Source organism: Miniopterus schreibersii (genome assembly GCF_964146895.1).
Source record: "Miniopterus schreibersii genome assembly, chromosome: 1".
In the NCBI taxonomy this organism is placed as follows: domain Eukaryota; kingdom Metazoa; phylum Chordata; class Mammalia; order Chiroptera; family Miniopteridae; genus Miniopterus; species Miniopterus schreibersii.
This window is the reverse complement of record NC_138101.1, coordinates 143,717,007-143,737,726: the sequence shown is the minus strand read 5'-3', so window position 1 is coordinate 143,737,726 and position 20,720 is coordinate 143,717,007. Positions and strand designations below refer to the sequence as shown.

Genomic DNA, 20,720 nt, shown 5'->3' with positions numbered 1-20,720 from the left:
TTCAGCAAAGAAGAAAGGAGAAGATCCTGGGGGAACTGATGGAGTGGGTGGGGAAGGAGGAAGGGGAAGTGGAGTGAGAGAGAGAGAAGGAAATACAGGAGTTTGAATATTGAGTCCTCTGTGGAGAATCTGGGAAATCACATAGCTATGTCTTCTGAGGCACAGAGGTCTGGAGGAGCCTGGGTGTCTGTGTGAGGGGTGTACTCTAGGGCTTGAAGGCCCAGAAACACCCATGTCTCCTGCACTCACTTTTTTCCCTCCTTTGGAGCTGCCCTGGCCTGTGGTGGGAGCCGGAAAGGTACTTCCCTCAGAGTGGGTACTGGGGACAAACACAGCACAGGGAGTCAGCAAGGACCTGCCAGAATTGGAAAGATAGGCACTGTGCCAGTCAATGTGTGGGCAATGTTGAAGGCACAAGCAGGGTGGGAACTGGGTCTCTGTCCCGCTGCCAAGAGAAAACTCAGGGGCAATTTCTTTTCTTCTGGTATCAGGTACTTGCCCAAGGGTCAGTAATCAAAGAAGAGCTCTTTGCCCATACCTGCCCAAGTGTCCCTCACTGGAAAGGTAAGGGCAAACCTGGGAATGGGTTTTGAAATGACCGCTAATTTCACAGACTTTTAGAGTGGGAGGGGCCTTTAGATGTATCCTATCCTCACAATACAGGAGAAGTAACAAAGGGGTTAAGGCAGTTGTATAAGGTCACACAGCTAGTTGGTGGAAAATCCAGAGTGTATCTGGACTTCCCTGACTTCTATTCCTGTGCTGTGTTCCAAATCTTTCATTAACATCTGGTAGTTTAGTTTTTACCTTATACAATGAAAGCAGGGTCTGCTTCCACCTAACCACAGGCAGAAAGCATAAAGGGAATATATATTGGAGCAGGGCCTGGGGGTCCCAATATAGTTGTGGGACAAAGTCAAGGGGCTCTCATGTCTTCTTAATTGAGCCAAGAATGACCTTTCAAATCCTGGCATCTTGTCTTTGTGCCTCAGTTACCCCAGCCATTGCGGTCATGAGTAGATGGATGTAGGAGAGGGATATAGAGAAAATCAGACTACTGTGGAGGTGGAGGAATGGCCTCTGTACTGCAAAAAAATGGAGAAATGGAGGCATAAAAGAATGTTTCAAGGTTTTGATGGTCATTAGGTGGCTGATCTGAGATAGGCCACGGGAGTTCCTCTGCCTTACCAACATGGCCAGCATGTCTGAGGGAAGAACTGATCTTTCTTCTTCTTGTGGCATCTCAGTTTAGGGATCCTTCTGAACCCTAGAAGCCTGCATTCTGGGGTGTCTGAGTTTCCATGCCTCTCCATGGACTTCAGGATTTATCAGGTCTGAGGGCTATACCCTCCTAGGGGTAACAACCTGGGGCACAAAAGGTGGGAAAATGGGGTATGTGAGGTGAGGGGTTCCTGGGATCTTGGTGTTATTGGCCAGCCTTCCTGATTTGGCGCTGCCCCTTCTCTACCCTACCTCAGGGCAGCACCAGTGGCCCCAGGGACAGAAGCAAGGTCACTTCTCACCATCCCTTGCCAGGCAGTGCCAGTTTCTGTTTCCTAAGACCCATAGGCAGGACCTCTCAACTGGGGGAGAAAGGATGGAGCACAGCCTTTGACCTGACCAGTGCTCCTGAATGGATCATCTGTTGCTTTGAGGAGACTTGAAGTCCTTTCTAGAGAGAGCAAAGCCTTTATGGTGTGTGTGTGTGTGTGTGTGTGCGTGTGTGTGTGTGTTGGGAGTGGGCAAGAAATGTTACTCTAGACCAGGTGGTGCAGGGCCTCACCCTAGTCAACTACTCCCAGACATGCTCTGTGGGGCTTGGTATCCTCCAAAGGACTTTCTAACTCCAAGGTTCCAATATTCTGTGACAATACCTGTGATTCATTCAGTTACTCACAGAGCAAACAAACTTCCATTGAACAGCTGCTATAAGCCAGGCACTGTACTAGGTAAAAGGGATACGGGAATGAGTAACTCCGGTGAAGACTGCCTCCTTACTAGGAGTGGCAGCGTATCATTTTATATTGTCTTCTGGAGGAAGGAAACCAGAAAGGACCAACCAGAAAACAAGCTCCAAGATGCCAAATGGCTGCCAAGGGGCAGTCCGTGAGACTTTGGTCTTTCAGCCGCTTCATGCAAACGGTTCGCCACCCCTGGTCAGTCAGATGCCCTTCTCTGTTGAGAGCATACTAGAGAGGGTGCTGGAGGGCTGGCCAGAGCCAGGGCCCAGTGGACTCTTGAGGATGGGGAAGAATTGGAAGTCTTCCTCCTGGGAGAGGGAGCTAATGGCTATCTTCAACTGACAATCCCAGACCCTTTGCTCTGGGTTTGTCCTGCTCCCCATGCCATCCATCTCTGTTCCCTTAATTGATAGATTTCGTGGGAATAGTCTGGAATTAGGTGCTAGGATAGTTTAGCAGGGCTAGAGTTCTAGCAGCTGTCGCTGACCCTCTGCCTTCTGAATAACTCTCCTTTAAAACGAACAAAATGTGTCACCACGCCTGTGTATGCGCAACAAGAACATTTTCTCTCCTGACACGTTTCAGAAACAAGGTTTCCCATCCCTCCCTGGAGCCTGTGTTCCTGTGGTTCCCTCTTCTCTCTTCAGAACTCGCAGCATCTCTCCCAGTGGCCAAGTGCCTTGGTCAGCGACGTGGCCGCTGGTGTCTGTGGAAGCAGCGGCTCTAAGGCCCGGGGTGCGTTAGGCCTCCGTCTCCCATGCTCCCCATCTTGTAACCGCGGGGGAAGGGGCGGGGGTGGGCTGGGCGCAGCCCCTAATTCAATGGGTGACGTCTCTGCCTGCCAGCGGGGCCTCCACCCCGGGTGCGGGTGCGCAGCCACAGAGTCCACAGAGACTCAGGTCGGCCCCCGGGGAGCGCTTCTGGAAGCTGAGGCCTCTCCTCCCACAGCGAGGCCGCGGGCGCGCGCCCGGCCCGGCTCCACGCCCAGAGACGCAGGCGCGTGCCCGTGCGGGCGGCCGGGAGCCGAGCCGCCGGGGGGCGAACAGGGGCGGAGGCTGTGGGCTCCTAGGGCCCCATCGGGGCCGTCGGGGCCGCCGCACACCAGCCGGGTAGCCGGCCGCTTCCATCCACAGCAGCCGCGTTTCTCGCGGCCTTGGGTCGAACCCAAAGGACGGGCAGCCTGGGTTTCTATTGCGGGCGGTGTCGGTGCCGCCGGGTCTCACCCCGAGTGCGCTGTGGTCCGAGGGCAAGATGGGAGGCGAGAGGTCGGGTCCTCCAAACGCCGCACCGCCTGCGGCTGGACGTCCGCCTGCGCACCCGTTCCCTCCACCACGTTTACTGCGCGTTAACTAAGTGCCAGGCAGCGCTGGGTGCTGGAGCTACGGAGATTAATTCGGCAATACAAGTAGCTTCCAGGCTTGGGGTGGAGACTCAATAAGAGTATAGCTTCGTGAGCGCCGCGCTAGGGAAAGCCGGCGGGAGGTGCTTCCAAACCCGAGTGGGAGGGGGAGATCAGGGAAGGCTTCCCGGAGGAGGTGACCTTTTGGCTGTGCACTGCAGAGCGAGGAGGAGTCCTTCAGGGAAAATCGATGGAGATAGACCAGTGCATTCCAGGAGTGTGGCCGCAAGATGCGGTCTCTGTACGCGATTAGTAAAGCAGCGCCATGGACAGCTAAAAGAGGGATTTTTTTTTTTTTAAAGACTCTGGTATTGGAGCATTTGAGATCTTGCTTCCCAGCGATGATCAGTTTTGGCTCACATAAGCTCTTATAAAAATGTTTTTGTTTTAAATATATCTTTATTGATTTCAGAAAGAGGAAGGGAGAGGGAAAGAGAGAGAGATAGAAACATCAGTGATGAGAGAGTCATTGATCAGCTGCAGCCCGCAACCCGGGCATGTGCCCCCACCGGAAATTGAACCCTGATCGCCTGGATCCTAGGTCGATGCTCAACCGCTGAGCCACGCCCAGCTGGGCTCTTACAAAAACTTTTAAAAAACAAGAATCTGGTACTTTGAAGAAGGTACTGAAGTAGTCATTATGGGAAGAATCAGGACCTCGTTGGACTTTTTTACACTTATTGTCCAGTTTTGTAGTTTTTCTGTTTTAATTACTCTTGGTGGTGGGGAGAAGGCCAGGCCTCACAATCTTTCTGAGCCTGCTGGGCTGTGGCGAGGTGGCAGCCTTCTGAGCGGCTGAAGGCTGAGATCTGGACAATGCTTTAAGACCCACCATCTGTAAAGGGTGTGTGTTGAGGGAGGGAGGGCAGCTCTGCGTCTCTGGACTGTTTCCCAGGCCAGCCCCAGCAGCCACCTGTCTGAACCTCAACCTAGAGGAGTTTCTTGCCCCCTTAACCCTACCCCATGTAGGGGCTGCCAGGAGTCTGGTCTGAGCGCTCCAGCTTCTGATCTTGGCCTCTGCACCACCCCACCTCACTGGGGCTGTTGGCTGTTCTGCGGTTTCAGACCCCTCCCTCGCCAGGCAGCTCCCTCCCTCTATCCTGGGGCCTGCCTCTGGCCTGGACAGTCTGTCTCTCTTCCGAAGCCCAGCAGCCTCAGCTCTCACTAACAACAGCATTTATTGAACCCTTACTGGGGGAAGGAACATTTAATCTTTAACATGATTCTGACAGATCTATTATAATTCTTTTTACCAGCTTCCTTTTATTCCTCACAAATTCTGAGTCAAGCGTTGTGGTTCTCATTTTGCAGATGGGTAGACTGAATCACAGGTTAAGGCGCATAGTTAAGGTCACACAATAAGGAAGGGACTAAACTAGGATGTAAACTGAAGTCCAAAGTGGCTCTTAAGCCTTAGCTCTTGCATGCTCTGCTGGGTTTTCTGGAGACAAGGTACTGCTCTTCTACCACAGGACTCCCAGGCCTTCACCAGAGGCTGCAAGGCCTTCAAGAGGGCAGACAGCTGGGCACACAATATGCCCCCACCTCGAAACTCCTCTCTACAGTTGTGATTCATTTCACCCACACAGGCCCAGGGCCCTTCTGGGGCTGGCTACACATCTCTTGGAGTAGTGATCTGTGGCACTGAAGGTGGGCCCAGCTGGCCCAGGGAAGGCTATCTGGGTCACCGTCCAGCATTTGCTGGACCCCGGAGCAGCTGGAGAACAGGATGCCAGGAGAGTGTTGCCAGAACTGGACCTGCAGATTGCTGCCAAGGGCTTCCGCCAACCAGTCAGAGTATAGGTCATCTCCAAACTTTCCAACTTTGGCAAAGCTCTGGAAGGTGGTCCCTGCCTTTGATTTGAGTGTTACACTGCTGTTCCAGGGTCTGTGGTGAACATGGTGGCCCTTGACCACCTCACCCAGGTCAGATAATTTCTTGATGAAGATCCCTTCCAGTTTGTGGGCGTACACATTTGGGTAGGTGTAGTCCAGTTGTCTGCCAATCTTTGAGAATTGGTTGAAGGGAAAAGACATACAGAGCAGGGTCTTGCTCATATTTGTGGGTATTAGGAGGCCAGCTGTATGCAGCACGTGGAGGGAACCTGGGAACACTGTGGATCAGCCAGAAGCCCCCTTCTTTATCCAGAAACAGCACACCCTTTGTGTGCCCTCGGCTGGAAGAGCTCTGAGTCCCTAGTTATTAGGCGGCTGGTCATTGTAAAGTAGGAAGGCGAGCTGGCTGGTCTGGTACAGCGGTACAGTGGCACAGTGGCAGCAAGCTGCAGCCTACAGCTCCCTCCAAGCTGTTGATGGACCCCGCGCCCTTGGGCCAGCCCTCTGAGCCCTCATCCAAGTACTTATACCGCAGCCCCGTCTGAGCCCCAGACCCGGGTCTGCTGTGGGCTGGCAGCAGCTTGGAGACGACGACCAGTCCACAGGCTGCCCCGAGTCCCCATAGCAGGTCAGGGTCCCTGTAGGGACCCACAGCAACACGGCCAGGAGCAGGCAGTTCAGCGCGGCCAGGGGGCTGGAGTCAAGGATTCTGTGTTGGGACCCTGGGGTGCCGGATCACGAGTTGGGCCAGGCTCAGTCCTTGGTGACTTTCTGACAGATCTAATATTAAATACAGGAACTTTTTAAAAAAATATATACATATCTTTATTGATTTCAGAGAGCAGGGGGAGAGAGAGAGAGAAACATCAACTATGACAGAGGGTCATTGATAGGCTGCCTCCTGCATTTCCCTACCTGAGGATCGAGCTCGCAACCCAGGCCTGTGCCCTGACTGGGAATCGAATCTCGATTTCCTGGATCCTAGGTTGATGCTCAATCTCTGAGCCACACCCGGTCAGGCAATACAGGAACTCTTTTGTCCTAGAGGAGTTAACTAGCTCAGCCCTAGGTGGTAAGTGGCAGACCTGGGATATGAACCCTGCACCCACAAGCCTTGTGGCTCTTGGCTCTCCCTTGGGTCCAGAGCACTGGCTGAAAGCCCTAGATGTGCCTTTGCTAAGCCTCTGCACAGGGCCAAGAAACTCCATTTCTAGGTTCTGCTCAGCCAGCACTGGGGCTGGCTTGGGGAACTTTGCTGAGAAGGCAGGTTGCGGCTGGGGAAGTCACTTACACAAAGAATCTGAGCTGGGGGTCAGCCAGTGGCTTCCCTGCTCTGGAGAGCTGATGGACACTGCCACTCAGGATTACTCAAGGAAAGCCAAGCCCAGTCGGAACTCTGGAAGATGAGGTTGACCAACCCTGCACCCCTCTCCCCTCTGCATCCCTCTGTCCTCAGTGGTCAGCTCTCTTGTGCCCGCCCCAGTAAGCGAGCTAGGCAGCATGTGGCTGTTCCACAGCACCAGATGGGAGACGAATGGACTAGGCTGTCCTCTGCTCAAATCCCTGCTCTCTAGGACCCAGGGAGCCCACTACTCCCAACAGTCAGGTATCTGGAGTGATAGGTAGTTGGAGAAAACCTCATTGGACACAGTTGTGGGGTGAACCCCTGTGACCTATCTCTCCCAACACTAGAGGCAGGCTTGGGCTGGGCTCCTACAATTGTGATTGTCACCTCCCACCTTTCCATCTCTGAAGGGGAAGACCTTGCTTCCTAGTTAAAACAGGTCAGAAAGGTCTGAGACACAGCCTAGCCTCAGGCAGTGGGTGTGGGCCCTCGCAGATCTTCCTAGCTTTGGGGCATGAGGGAAGGTTATCAGTATTTCCTCCAGGGTCACACCCAATGCCTTGGCTTCCCCCTTCACAAGAAAACTGGATAGCAAAGGAACTGCTACTAGGCCATCTGAAAGCTGGACAGACCAGACACTCACTAGGGTTAGGCAGTGTATCAGGAGCCTACCTAGCTCTGTTAAAGCTTGGTGTATCTTCCAAGGTAGGAAGTAAATCAGGCCAATTGGAGGCAGCCCTGGTACTAGACAACTGCCATACCAGAGAGGCTTCTGGGGAACCAGGCTGCTGAAGAGCTGAAAACAGCCACTTTCATTTTGGGGGCATGCAGGACTAAGAGAAAGGTGAGAAACAAAGCAAAAGAGAGGCGAGGCTCTCTTGGACTTTCAAAACATGACTTTGAGAGTTGCCACTCAGGATGCAATCCTTGGACTAAATCCAATCCTCTTGTTAAAACAGGGCATAAAATTTATTTACAAATATCTGTACAGTTTGAGTGACAGGTCAGGATTTCACAACAGAAACAAAGAAAACAAAAGCATACTTTTTCAAGGGAAGCTGCAAGCGTAGACTTTCCCTGCACCTGTCAGAAGCAAGACAGACAAACAGACCTATACATCATGAGTTAGGCATATGGACACTGGCCTTTTTGCTTCTTGGAAGGAAGTGAAAAATGAATAAACCAGCCTTAGGTACTGTACCCATCAACACTGAAACCACATTGTGGGGGGTGTGGGGAGGTGGAACAGGGGGCCCCCTGCAACCATTTCTCAGTACAAGAAAACAAGAAATACTGTGAATCACCAAGAAGCCCAGCTGATTCTATAATTTCATGCCTTATGTGTGGTCAGGATCTCAGTTCAGAGGCACTGCCTCAGTTGAGACTGGAGCAAAGTCCTCAGTCTTGATTCCAACCACCAAGAAGGCTACTCAGGTGATGAGCTAACTTTTGGTTTTCTTTGGTTGGCTTTTCTCTCTGCTATTTTGGCACCTCAGAACGAAAGTTTCAGCAGCTGCATGTGGGGAGGTAGTGGTGAAGTGGTTACAGTGTGATAGAGTTTTAATAAAAATTTTATTACACAGCCATAATGTAATTGACACTTCTCCAAATCCAAGTTATATTAAATACAGATCTACATGGTGAATCAGAATGACTCCAGCATATTATATGGGTTCTATAATTTCATGTCTTTTAAAACCAGAAAGAGAAAAAAGTCCAGGTTTGTCATGATAGGAGAGGTCCCAGGAGCCTCTGGGACTCTGCCGGAGTCCAGGCAACATTTAACAGTCTGTGATTCCACATTTACACAATAGTCGATAAAGGGTTCTGGTCAATGGACTATTCAAGTATGTATGATTTTAATGAGTCCATCACCACTCCTTTGCCCAACTGAACTGTGTCACAGCTACCACATAGCTATGTTACAGTCATATTTATCAATTGTACAGTCACAATACTTTTAAAAAAACCATCCATTACTGCATTTTTTTTAAAATAAAAAAGTGTAAACTAAGTTAAAGCAACGCTGAGGCTCTACTAAACCCAGAAGAGTTAGCAAGTTCATTTTTATGTTTAAATACAACTTAATTCCATGATTTCCCATCACCCCACTTCCTTACAGAAAGGTAGGGAATACAAAGCAGAGCTTCTAGCTAGATTTCCTCTCCCTCTTGTGGGAATCAGCAGCTCTCCACTGTTTCTTTAGCTTAGTTCTAGGTATATATAGTCAGCTGTACTTTGTTCTGAAAAGATTTGTTAAATGCCACTTTTATTTACACTTGGAGCTTTACACCTGAGAATGATTATCAAGCAGTCAGCTTATCTCTTTTCAAACATTTCATAAAGACATACACACTTCTTTGCTGGCTTCACCCTAGCTGCACAATATATATGCTTATCATATATATATGTATACACACACACAAAACTGCACATGCTGTAACATTTGCAACCTAAATCTTTTTGCGTTCGTTTTCTCCACATCATGTTGAATACTTTCTCTTAAAAACAAAATATTATTCTTACTGAAACAGCAGAACAGAATCACTAGAAAGAGACAAGTACGTTGGGTGGGAAAAGATTGACTCTATGTTCAGTCAAGAAGCTGTGGTCTGTACCCATGGGATGAGCAAGACACGTGCACTGCCCTCCCTGGTCCTGGCCATGGCTTCCCTCCCACCTGCCAGGACACAGCCTACAGGGAAGGGGCCAAACTGGGGAGTTTTCTCTGAGGTGGGGAGGTGATGAGGAAGAGGAGGTGGGGAAGGGGAAGTTACACAGCTACAGCAGTCAGGCCTGTTTAGTAAGAAGAATCACATTTAATGAGTTTCTTTCTTGCAGTTTCAGATGCTCAAGTACAGCTGAAAAAAATCTGAAACAGCTATAGACCCATGACAGACTGATACAAAGAGTACTGCATTTTAAAAAAATGATAAAAAAATCCACACACTTAAGACACACACACACACACACACACACTCTCTCTCTCTCTCTCTCTCTCTCACTGTCAAATAGAACCCCCTCCCTCCCCACAAATGTACACTTTTTGGAAACTAAATTGGTTTTGAAAACCCCTCTTCCACAGAGATGGGAAGAAGAGAAAGACGAGGAGAGAGGAAGGAGGACTAGAGGTGCCCAGAACCCACTCCATCCACAAGGGCCAGGTTCCAAATGTTCAATGTTTGGGTCCAAGGCAGTCCAGAGAGACTGCCCAGTGCTGCTGCTATCACCACCAGGGGCTCCAGCAAGAACCCCAGCTCCATGGTAATACTGAATGCGTGCAGAGTGGCCAATGAACTGTGCTGGTTTAAAAAAAACAAAACAGTAAGGCAAACACAAATCTAAAGACATGGATAAAGCCAGAGAGAGCCCAGGTCCACACTGGGTGAGGCCTGGAGGGAGGGGTTGATGGGAGATGGTGCAAACAAGGGAGGTCTATACAGCAAATGGTTTATATTACAGATGACTGGCAGTTTAGAGTCTCTTCCCAGTTTCTACTGCTGCTCCAGCCCAAAGAGGGCAAATCAAAGGACGAGGAAAGGCGGGACACTGTGATGGGCATGCAGGGTCAGAAGCAGCAGGCTGGGTGCGCTCAAATAAGCCCCCGTCGTTTTTTGTAGTCTTCCAAGTTCAGAGATCTCCTTGGAGCCCCATCCTTGGCTGGTGGAGCCTTGGAGGTGATGGCCAAAGCCTTTGACTCTATGGGAAAGAAGAGCAAATTGGCAGCTGAGGTACCTACAAAGTCCTTTTAGTCTTGTGCTTCACTCCTTCAGGTAGCCTTTCTGAATGACCTCTCAAAACATGCCTGCAGCCTCGATAAGTACTGATGAGCAGAAACCCCATTTCTTCCCTAAAACAGGCTGCCTTGCAGGCTGAGAGGGCCATGGAGCTATTTGGTCCTTGGCCATTACCACTCCCCACCCTCACCTACCTGAGCTGGGAACTTGTAAATCAATCTTCACATCGAAATCATGTACTTTGAACAAGTCTTCTGAGAGGTCACTGGCTGACTTAGAATTCAAATCTTTATCCTTTCCCTGACCCTGAAATGTGAAGAGAAAAACTAATTATAAAAGTATAAATGTAAGTGGACTTCAAGCAGTAGTAGCAGTCACTAATGGTAAAAGCTCTTGCTCAAGTTTATTAGATCTTCCTACTAAGGCCCTTTTCTGATTCCTTTTCTCAGAGGACAGGAGGCCCAGACAAAGAGGTTTCTTTTCTGAAGCTTAAAAGCAAAGAGGAGAGGGCAGGCTCATGTCTATGATGTGAGGGTAGAAAAGACAGGCTTAAGACGAGCCACCTTCTGACCCAAGATTTCAGAAATTCCTGGGACCGTTTGGGCTCCACAGGAAAAGACCTGACTTAGGCAGAAAAGTACTTCTGAATGGGAAGTTCCTTTTGGTTTAACATTTTAGTTTTCAAAGAGCTTTCACTTTCATCACTGTCTGATCCTTATATGTCATCTGCTCCTCTTAATTCCCCGGTGAGGTAGGCAGGGTATAGAGTATTATACTCCTTGTACATAGGAGAGAATGCAGACCAGAGGACTAGATGTCAGTTGCCTAAAGCCGCAGTGAAGGCCTTAGTTAAGAAGTGGTATTGGGTTTAGAATTTAAGTCATCTGACCAAAATTCAGTAGCTGTTTACCACATTTTTACATAACTAGGATGGAGAAAGGATGGCTAGTGGGACTCCATGTTCCTCCAGGTGGGAAAATCAAGTCCAAACTAGGCAAGGTTCTTGCTCTGGCGTCCAGGCCAGCAGCCTAGCTCTGCAGGCCATAAGGTAGGGTAGTGCTGCACTTACCTTGCTCATTTCCTTTGGAGCATCTGGTAACACTCCAGAACCATATTTTGCATTCAGCTGGGCCAAGATGGCAGCTTGAACAGCGGGGTCTCTGGACTGAGAGAGAAAATAAGGTATTTTAGAGATTGTTCAACACTCGCACAGTCCTACTGCAATTCTTTCCCACCTACCACCACTAATATCACAAGCACCACAGTGGCCCTATCAGCAGCTTAGTGGGATTTTCCTCAAGGCAGCAAAAAGAGGCAATTAAAAGCTTTGAAGCCAAGCCTAGGTGGGTGACCCAGCCCACACATTTCTAATGTCTGTGGCACCGGGTGGTTTAGTCCATAGGTTTCTATAAATCCATGCAAGGTTTTTACCACCTGGACACCCTACAGCAAGATAAAAAAAGGTAGTATCCAGACCCTAGAGTTTGAGGCAAGCAAATCCCACTAAGACAACATTATTTTTAACTTCTTTATTAATCTCCTAATGGAATTCATTTTATGTCCCAGAATCTAGGTCCTGACTAAAAATGTCCTCTTTAGGCACTCACATTGGAAACAATGGTAGGTTTGCATTGCCGCCTGGTAAAGGGATCCATCTGTTGGTTTTTCATGTTGTGACTTTCAGCCTGAAGGAGAAAGCATGCATTACAGAACTGTATCTCCTCCCTCACCCCTCATCATAAGCTCACATATAAGTAACAGTCTTTGCAAGGGCTTGAAAAAAATCAAAGCCAAAGTAGATATGGGGGCAACAACCTAAGGAACAAAACTGGAAATAGATAAAAACAAATACCTGTGGAGTAGACTCTAAGGATGGGGAGGGATAAGACAGGGCAGAAGACTGCTGCTTTTCATTATAAATTAATAAATTGTATGGGTGTATGTATACATACAGAGAGATTACATATGTCCAGTGAACACATTATTTCAATAATTTAAAAAACAAACTCAAGCAAGGTGTAGAGAGGATTTTATATCATTTTACTAACTGAAATTATTTTCAGTGATCTAGAGAAAATTGTCTTACTCACCACAAGAGCCTTCTCAGACTCCACAATGTTCCATTCCCTGTTCCGCTGGTTGATGTAACTAGGGGGTAAATAAGAGGAATGAGTCAGTGGGCTGTGAGAGGAGGGAGGGAACCACTGAGCTCTGACCTCATAGAGATGTGGAGCCAGCGCAGCACAGTGTGCACAAGGCCATAGGCGCGCCTGATAATTGTGGCAAGGTCTGCAGACCAAGGATAGGAGCCCAATCAAAATAGGCTGTGTAGCCCTACCCGGTTTGGCTCAGCGGCTAGAGTCAGCCTGTGGACTGAAGGGTCCCAGGTTCAATTCTGGCCAAGGGCACGTACCTCGGCTGCAGGCTCGATCCCCAGCCCTGTTTGGGGCATTTGCGGGAGGTAAGCAATCAGTGTGCCTCTGTCACACCTCGCTCCCTCCCTCCCTCCCTCCCTCCCTCCCCCCCTCCCTCCCTGAAAAAGCAATGGGAAAAAATATCCTCGGGTGAGGATAAAAGACAACAACAACAATAAAAAACAGGCTCTGTAACACACCTAATAGCAGATATGTTCTTGGTCCGCTGGCGATCCAGAGCCTCTGCCCGCTCCTCCAGCTCATTCAGCTGGTCTTGGATTTGTTTGGCCTTGTCCTGATCCCCCAGGTCCTCAGCCATGGCCTGCACATGGAGAAAACTGTGTGATTTTGGCTACAATCTGTATCGGGTGTCCCCTGAATTCCAGCACAGGCAAGCTATCTCATGTGATGAACAAATGACAGGAGATATGAAAGGATACTTAAACTTTACAAATGCAAGGTATAATTCTTATTATAGTAGTGAAACGTTCCCATATAGCTACCTGGCTCTGGGCCCCTGGTAGCATTAACCTTAGAACCCAGGCTCCATATGGCTCTCTCACTCCAACAAGGCTCACCCATTCCTGACGTGAAGAATGGAAAACCACCTACTGCAACTGGGCTTGGCAAGACATTCATCTGTTCAGACCCAGTGCTGACACTACCCTGGGGTCTATCTGATTATACATGAAACTGAAGTGATTAGAAAGTAAGAAGAAAGGAACAAGCAAGATCAGTTTATAGAAAGGAAAATCCTGCCACCACATGCTTGACAGGGTGAACAAGTTTGATCTCCACATGTCCTTATAGGACAGGAAAAGGGGTTTGAGAACAAGTCCTTACCTTTTCCTTTAGCAGCTGAGTCTTCTTCATAGCATAGTTGGGTGGAGCTTTCCTGAACCTTTCTTTCTCTTTTACAATCTGTACCAGAGAGGAGACACCAGCAGTAAGGTATTCCTAAACTAGTTTTGTAGAGAGGCTAAGTTAGCCCATTTTGGAGGCAAGCAGCTAGTTAAAAGGGGGCTGCTCTTCCTATAGCAGTGTCATGCCCCAGAGGGCGAGTGAGTTCATTCCAAGGGATACTATGCTGCTTCCGGGGTCACGGAGATTCTTCTGGGACAGTCTGAAGGAACATGCACCAATAAACAGCAGCAGCCAAAGGCCTGGTATTGTAAGGCTAGCCACTGTCCAAAAGAACAGAGATCAAAGAATTTTACCAAAATGTTTTGGAGAAAAAAAACTCTTGAAGGACCAAGCCTAGCAGAATACAGATCCCTGAACCCTGAATATACTTCTGTAGTCCATGACTTCAAATGAGAATGTTTAGAAAAAATCTTGATAAACTATAAATAGTAAGATAACAATATCAGCATTTCCTCATCCTCAAGGAATAATAGCATAGCTAAAAACATCAAGCTATAGGGAAAGAAAAAAAAAAAGCCATGCTCTTCTCTAACACTGGTTCTTGATGAACCTCTGGGCTCTGGAGTACCAGTTTTCTTACCTCTTCAATGTCCTGATCGTTGAATTTATAATTAAGAGCTTCCTTAATAGATAATTCCTTCTTATTGATTTCATCTAGAGTGGGCAACTGCATGCCAGCAGAGAACATCTGGACCAAAACATGACAAAAGGTTGTATTAATAAGTGATTTTGGAAAGAGACGCTGTAACTATTTTCAGGAACAGCTAGGTGTTTTCTATTCACTTACCGCTTCTTTCCACTTCATGAATTCGCTTTCAGTGAATTCTTGGTTTGAGACAAACTCTAGGCGGAATACCCGTTGGTCATTGCCATGCCTACATAAAAAAGAGACAGCATCTCCAAGAATAGGTATGTAGACAAGTACCAGCAAAGCAACCCTACCAGACTGTGTACCACCTATCTCTGTGGTTCTCAATCCTGGCTACCCTTTAGCATCATCAAGATTTACAAAACTTCCAGTGCCAAAGCACCATTGTAGATCAACTGAATAAGAAATCTCTGGGAGTAGGAACCAGCACTGAAATTAACAAACAAAACCCCCCAGGTTGTTCTAATGGGCAGCCAAGATTAAGGATCAAAGCTATGGACTTAGCCAGTACTTCAAAAGTCCATTTATAATAAAATTTGTCGCAGTCAATTGGCCTCCAAAATATGAAATATTATGCACATATCTGAATGACAAGGAAACTATTCCCTGTAGAGGAAGAACACTGTCTTTCTACTGACCCTTGTGCTGACAAAGTGAAGTAAGTTGGCACCACTCTCCTAGAGACAGCCACTTGCTGCACATCATGGCCACGGCCCTCCCCAACTGGTTCTTTTCAAACAGACCAAGAGACATAATGAGGAGGGCCCATAGAGAGCAAATTAGGCCATGGTAGAGCAGGGTCTATTACCCATTATTTGCAGTGGTCCTGGCAAACTGCTCCTGTCCCTTCCCATATGGGGCTTTAGAATCTTCAAGCTCCAAGAAGGCAGGGAGTGTATATGTTGTGTGTGTATATTTTGTTCTCACCTCTATCCTGATGCCCAGAACAGTGGTATGTAGCAGGCATTCAGTAAATACCATGTTACCGAAGAGGAAACTAAGTCCTGACTTGTCAAAGAACAGTTAGTGAAAGAGCTACGACTAAAAAAAAAAAAAAAAAGCCTCCTGACCATGCTCAGGAAATGCCTGCAGGGCTCTGGGAGGAGGGGGGTCCCCACAACCTGACTTTTTACTTCCTACCACTTTGTATCCCTGATTTCCCCTATGACAGAGATATATCCTACTTTCTCTCTAGGCAACAGGAGAATAAAAGTTTAACTCCAAGTCCCAGAAAAACATCACATGGGAGAGAGTAACAGCCCACACAGGCAGTGCCTGTTTGCAATGGGAGCAGAAGCTATCACACAGAAACGCCTTTCCTACCGTAGCTGTAGCCCTTTGTTTGTTCTGGTGCCACCAAGCTGGTAAACCTTGGCGGTTTCCACAACACCCGTGATTTCAGCAACCTAAGTGAAAGGACAGAGACAATATTCAAAAAGAGATGGTTTCAGAGCTCTCCACAACACTCTCTCTTTGGCTCTATCTACCTGAATGCAGATAAGTGACCCTGCACTGAGAGGAGTTCACAGCTTAAAGGTGTTCTGGGCACCTTTCTCAGGTCTAGAACTGATGGCCAAACACCAGGAGCTCTGTGCCCAGAGTAAGCACGTACTAGGAGAGGAGGCAGTTAGCCTGGTGGGGCTCGTGAGAAGCTTCCCCTCCTACCTTACTGGGGGATGTACTTGGAATTTCAGAGGTCAGTTTTATCAACCAAATATGAAGACCATGGAGGTCAGTTTCCATTGTCAAGCTTTCCAGGGTATGGTACATTAAAAGCATACAACCCAGAACAAAAACATAAAGGAAAAAAATCGAACAGCTATGTCCCAGCCATCCAGACTACAGTGCTGGAACCCATAAAATAACCTCTATTAGGTTGGAGGTTTTTTTTTTTACAACTACAATATAATTCCCTGTTCTAGAAGTCACTTAGTATATAACATGGAAAACTTTCATTTATAGCAGGTCCTCAAATAAAGTTGTTTGATTCCATTGTTTTGTTATAACATTGGTAAGAAAACAAAATTGATTCCTGGCCAGGGCTACCGTCTGTGTGGTTTGCACGTTCTTCCCAGTCTGTGAGGGTTTTCTCTGGGGACTCCGGTTTTTCCCACATCTCAAAGATGTGCAAATGAGGTGTCCTGGAAGGTCTACCTTGTCCCAGTCTGAATGTGTGTGAGTGCATCCTGTGATAGAAGGGAATTGTGTGTGTCAGGTGTTCCACCTTGCACTGTGCCACCCATTACTCTGAACCAGAATAAATGGGTTTAAAAAATCATTATTTTATGTTTCTACCTACCTATCTATCTATCTATCTATGAATCTATCACCTATCTTTACCAACTTCCTGTGTTTTATTTTTTAAATAATTTTTATTATTATCAATTACAGTTGACATATTAGTTCCAGGTGTACAACCCAGTAATTACATATTATAGAAATCTCATGCCCATATGACACCATACACAGTTATTACAGAATTATTGACTATATTCCCTAGGCTGTACTTTTCATCCCCATGACTACTCTGTACCAACCAATTTGTACTTCTTAATCCCCTCACCTTTTTTACCCAACTCCTTCCCATTGGGCAAGCATCAAAATGTTTTCTATATCTATGAGTCTGTTTCTGTTCTAAATGTCTATTTTGTTTTTGTTTTTTTAGATTCAACTGTTGATAGATATGTACTTATTGTCATTTTATTGTTCATATTTTTTATCTTCTTGTTCATATTTTTTATCTTCTTCAAGACCCTTTAACATTTCATGTAATACTGGTTTGGTGGTGATGAACTCCTTTAGCCTTTTCTTCTGTGGGAAGCTCTTTATCTCCTTCAATTCTAAATGACAGCTTTGCTGGGTAGAGTAACTTTGGTTGTAGTTCTTTGCTTTTATCACTTTGAAATTTCTTGCCAATCAATTCTGGCCTGCAAAGTTTCTGTTGAGATATCAGCTGACAGTCTAATGGGAGCTACCTTGTAGGTAACTAACTGCTTTTAAGATTCTTTGTCTTTAACCTTTTGCATTTTAATTATGATGTGTCTTGGTGTGGGCCTTTTTGGGTTCATCTTGTTTAGGATACACTGTGCTTCCTAGTCTCCTATGTCTATTTCCTTGACCAGGTTAGGGAAGTCTTCCATCAGTATTTTTTCAAATAGGTTTTCAATTCCGTGCTCTCTCTCTCTCCTTCCAGCAACCCCATGATGCAAATGTTGGTATGCTTGTAGTTGTCCCAGACTCCTTAAACTATCCTCATTTTTTGGGATTCTTTTTTCTTTTTGCTGTTCTGATTGGGTGTTTTCTGCTTTTCTTCCAAATCACCGATTTGATCCTCTGCTTATTCTATTTGACTGCTGATTCCCTGTAATGTATTCTTCGTTTCAGTTATGTATGCTTCATTTCTGTCTGGTCCTATTTTATGTTTTCTACCTATATTTTTATCTCTTTGTCAAAGTTCTCACTAAGTTCATCTACTCTTCCCTAAGTTCATTAAGCATCCTTATAATCAGTGTTTTTGAACTCTGCATCTGGTAGATTGCTTGTCTCCATTTTATATTAGTTCTTTTTCTGAATTTTTTGTTCTGTTTTTTCATTTGAGACAAGTTTCCTTGTCTTCTGATTTTGGCAGCCTCCCTGTGTTTGTTTCTATGTATTAGGTAGAGCTGCTGTATCTTCCAATCTTGGTAGAATGGCCTTATGTAGTAGGTGTTCTGTAGGGCCCAGTTGTGTAGCCTCCCTGGTCACCCAAGCTGGGCACTCCAGGCACACCCCCCATGTTGGCTGTGTGCACCCTCCTGTTATAGTTGAGCCCTGAATGCACATCAATGGGAGTGATATACCCCTAGGCCAATTGGCTCCAAGAACTGGCTGTGACCATAGCAGTGGGACTCTGATGCCCAACGAATTCACCACTTGAGTGTAGCTCATGGAGGTGGACGGGTGGTGCTCTGGTGTGGTCTTAAGCTGTCCACAGGTTGTGCTGGCTTCGGGACCTCCTAGGAGGTGCAGGCCAAGATCAGCTGCTGCCTGTGCCCTGCCCGAGGCTACCAGTATGAGCTATAGAGCAATCTGCAGATGGCTCCTACTTGTGCTGGGCTTGAGGGTGCCCAAGAGAGGCCAAGCTGCGAAATGAGGCCAGCAGCCACTAATGCCAGGCCCGGGGCCACTCAGCAAGAGGTATGATGCTGCCTGTTTGAGATTTTAGGAAATAATTCAGCATGAGCCAAGACAGGCCATTCCTATGGAAAAGCTGTTGGAAACAGCTTGGGTAGGCCAGCAGGTTGGTGGGGCAGGGTCTCAGGGAATCACCAGGGAGGGGCAAAAAGTGACAGCTAGGTTGATGGAGCCTCAGCTTTGGCACCTGCCTGCTACTCTGTGGGGGAAGGGCTCAGAATAGGATCAGTGGCCTCTGCCAGCACTTCTGTCTGGGAAAAAGCTGCCCCTCAACTCTTGTCCCGATGCCAGACACTTCAGTTCCCCCCTGTATGTCCCTGGTGACTTTCGAGCTGTTGCCCCAGCACTGGCACTGGAACTCAAGAGAGAGTGAATCTGAGTAAGTGTGTGTACAGGCCCTTTAAGAGGAACTGCCTGGGACTCCAGCAGCCCTCCTTCTCCCTCAGTCACAATCCCTGTTTTTGTTTTAATCCTCACCCAAGGATATTTTTTCAATTGCTTTTCAGAAAGAGTAGAAGGGGGAAGGGGGGAGAGAAAGAGAGAGAGAGAAAGAGAGAGAGAGAGAGAGAGAAACATCAATGTGAGAAAGAGACATTGTCTGGTTGCCTCCTGCACTACCCTGACTGGGGCTGAGCCTGCAACTGAGGTACGTGCCCTTAAGTGAACCTGGGACCCTTCAGTCCGCAGGCCCACACTCTCACCACTGAGCGAAATCAGCTAGGGCAATCCCCGATGGTTTTTACAGCCAGAAGTTATGAGGACTTCTCTTTCCAGCACTAGTACCCTGGGCTGGGGGGCCTGGTGTGGGGTTAGGACCCCTCGCTCCTTAGGGGGATTTCCACAGCCAAGATATACTTCCTGACATAGGTGTGTGACCAGCACTTTCTGAATCTCTGCCCCTCCTACCAGTCTTGATGTGGCTTCTTTAATCCTTGGTAGAAGAACTTCCATTAAGCTAGATTTTAGGTGGTTCTGAATGACAGTTGTTCTGTACTTTAGTTTGCATTTATCTATGCCACCATCTTGACTGGAAGCCTCTTAGTTGTTTTTATTAGTCTATCTTAAATGTATGTACAACTCACACTTATTTCAATGCTTAATATTAGAAGTGTTTTGGGTCTCTATTTAGACGTTTGGTGATGTTTTTGTGACTAGAAATATGTCACAGAAACTTAACTCTTGTTTATATCAATTAACCTATGGTAAAACTGGTTTTGTTGTATTTTGTTTCACCTAAAGTTACAGTTTTTAAGAACCTATCAACGATGTTTAGTGAGGACTTACTGTATTTCTTTTTTTAAAATATATTTTTATTGATTTCAGAGAGAGGAAGGGAGAGGGAGAGAGCGATAGAAACATCAATGATGAGAGTCACTGATTGGCTGCCTCCTGCATGGCCCCTGCTGGGGATCGAGCCCACAACCTGGGCATGTGCCCTGAACAGGAATCGAACCAGTATCTCCTGGATCATAGGTTGATGCTCAGTTGCTGAGCCATGCTGGCTAGGATACTGTATTTATTTTTCAAAGGACAAAACTTCCAGATTATGTAACAATGAATACTTCATAAATGTCTCCCTTCTTGCTTTTACATGGAAGGAAGGTATATAAATTATTCTAAATCCAAACATACGACACCCTTCGGCTCTAAGTATTCTTCCTGGCAGCAGGTCACGCATGATCCTGGTTACCTCAGTTTGTCACTGTTCTACAGGCATCTCAATTGGAGTCTATGTTCCCATCAAACGGGACTAGAAAGTGACAGATTTATGCAGTAGCTCTTACTCCCAATAGAGTCATTATATTTAAAACATGGATAATTGTCCAAGGAAAGAAATACCAACCCGGTAAACTGGTTTGCTGTTGTGGTTTCCAATGCCAATCCGTACAAAACATCCTGTGACAGTTTTAGCGAAGAATGGCATATGACACCAACGTTCTAGCTTATGCCGTGATAATCGAACCCGATTCAATTCTTCAGGTAAGGAAACTGGTTGTGATTTTGGAGGGATCTCTTCTTTCCTGTGAGGAACAAAGGCACTGGGAAAAGTGTTCATCATAAAAACTAATCACAATAAATAACTAATACCAACTTCTGAAAACTCAACACAATCAAAGTACATGTGATTAAGGCAGTAGGAGAAATAAATGAACCAACAGGAAAGAATGGAAATAGAATCCTGTTCCTAACCAGTAGCATGAACCATGCTGATAAGGCTGCTATCCCAGAGTAAGAAAACAAATGGAAGCACTTGGCCAATGTGAGGGTGACATGAAGTCAGA

General features: G+C 46.9%; 1 protein-coding gene and 1 pseudogene across 3 annotated transcripts in view; both read right to left on the bottom strand.

Annotated features, from left to right (window-relative positions):
* Positions 1-4,735: 4,735 nt before the first annotated feature.
* Positions 4,736-7,357, bottom strand: LOC308550199 (deoxyribonuclease-2-alpha pseudogene; annotated as a pseudogene). Its single transcript has 2 exons — positions 7,303-7,357; positions 4,736-5,918 (listed from the first exon to the last, which is right to left on the bottom strand). The product of its transcript is annotated as a deoxyribonuclease-2-alpha pseudogene (transcript).
* Positions 7,358-7,488: 131 nt separating this feature from the next.
* RTF1 (RTF1 homolog, Paf1/RNA polymerase II complex component) overlaps positions 7,489-20,720 on the bottom strand; it is a 61,919-nt gene continuing 48,687 nt past the window's right edge. For both annotated transcript variants that reach the window (XM_081153752.1, XM_081153753.1), the window contains 11 exons: positions 20,282-20,459; positions 15,589-15,671; positions 14,404-14,491; positions 14,197-14,304; positions 13,536-13,613; positions 12,893-13,014; positions 12,369-12,426; positions 11,886-11,963; positions 11,348-11,443; positions 10,473-10,584; positions 7,489-10,240 (listed from right to left, as the gene is read on the bottom strand). In XM_081153752.1, coding sequence (XP_081009878.1) covers positions 10,134-10,240; positions 10,473-10,584; positions 11,348-11,443; positions 11,886-11,963; positions 12,369-12,426; positions 12,893-13,014; positions 13,536-13,613; positions 14,197-14,304; positions 14,404-14,491; positions 15,589-15,671; positions 20,282-20,459 — 1,108 coding nt within the window. In that variant the 3' untranslated portion in view covers positions 7,489-10,133. The remainder of the gene's footprint in view (positions 10,241-10,472; positions 10,585-11,347; positions 11,444-11,885; positions 11,964-12,368; positions 12,427-12,892; positions 13,015-13,535; positions 13,614-14,196; positions 14,305-14,403; positions 14,492-15,588; positions 15,672-20,281; positions 20,460-20,720) is intronic.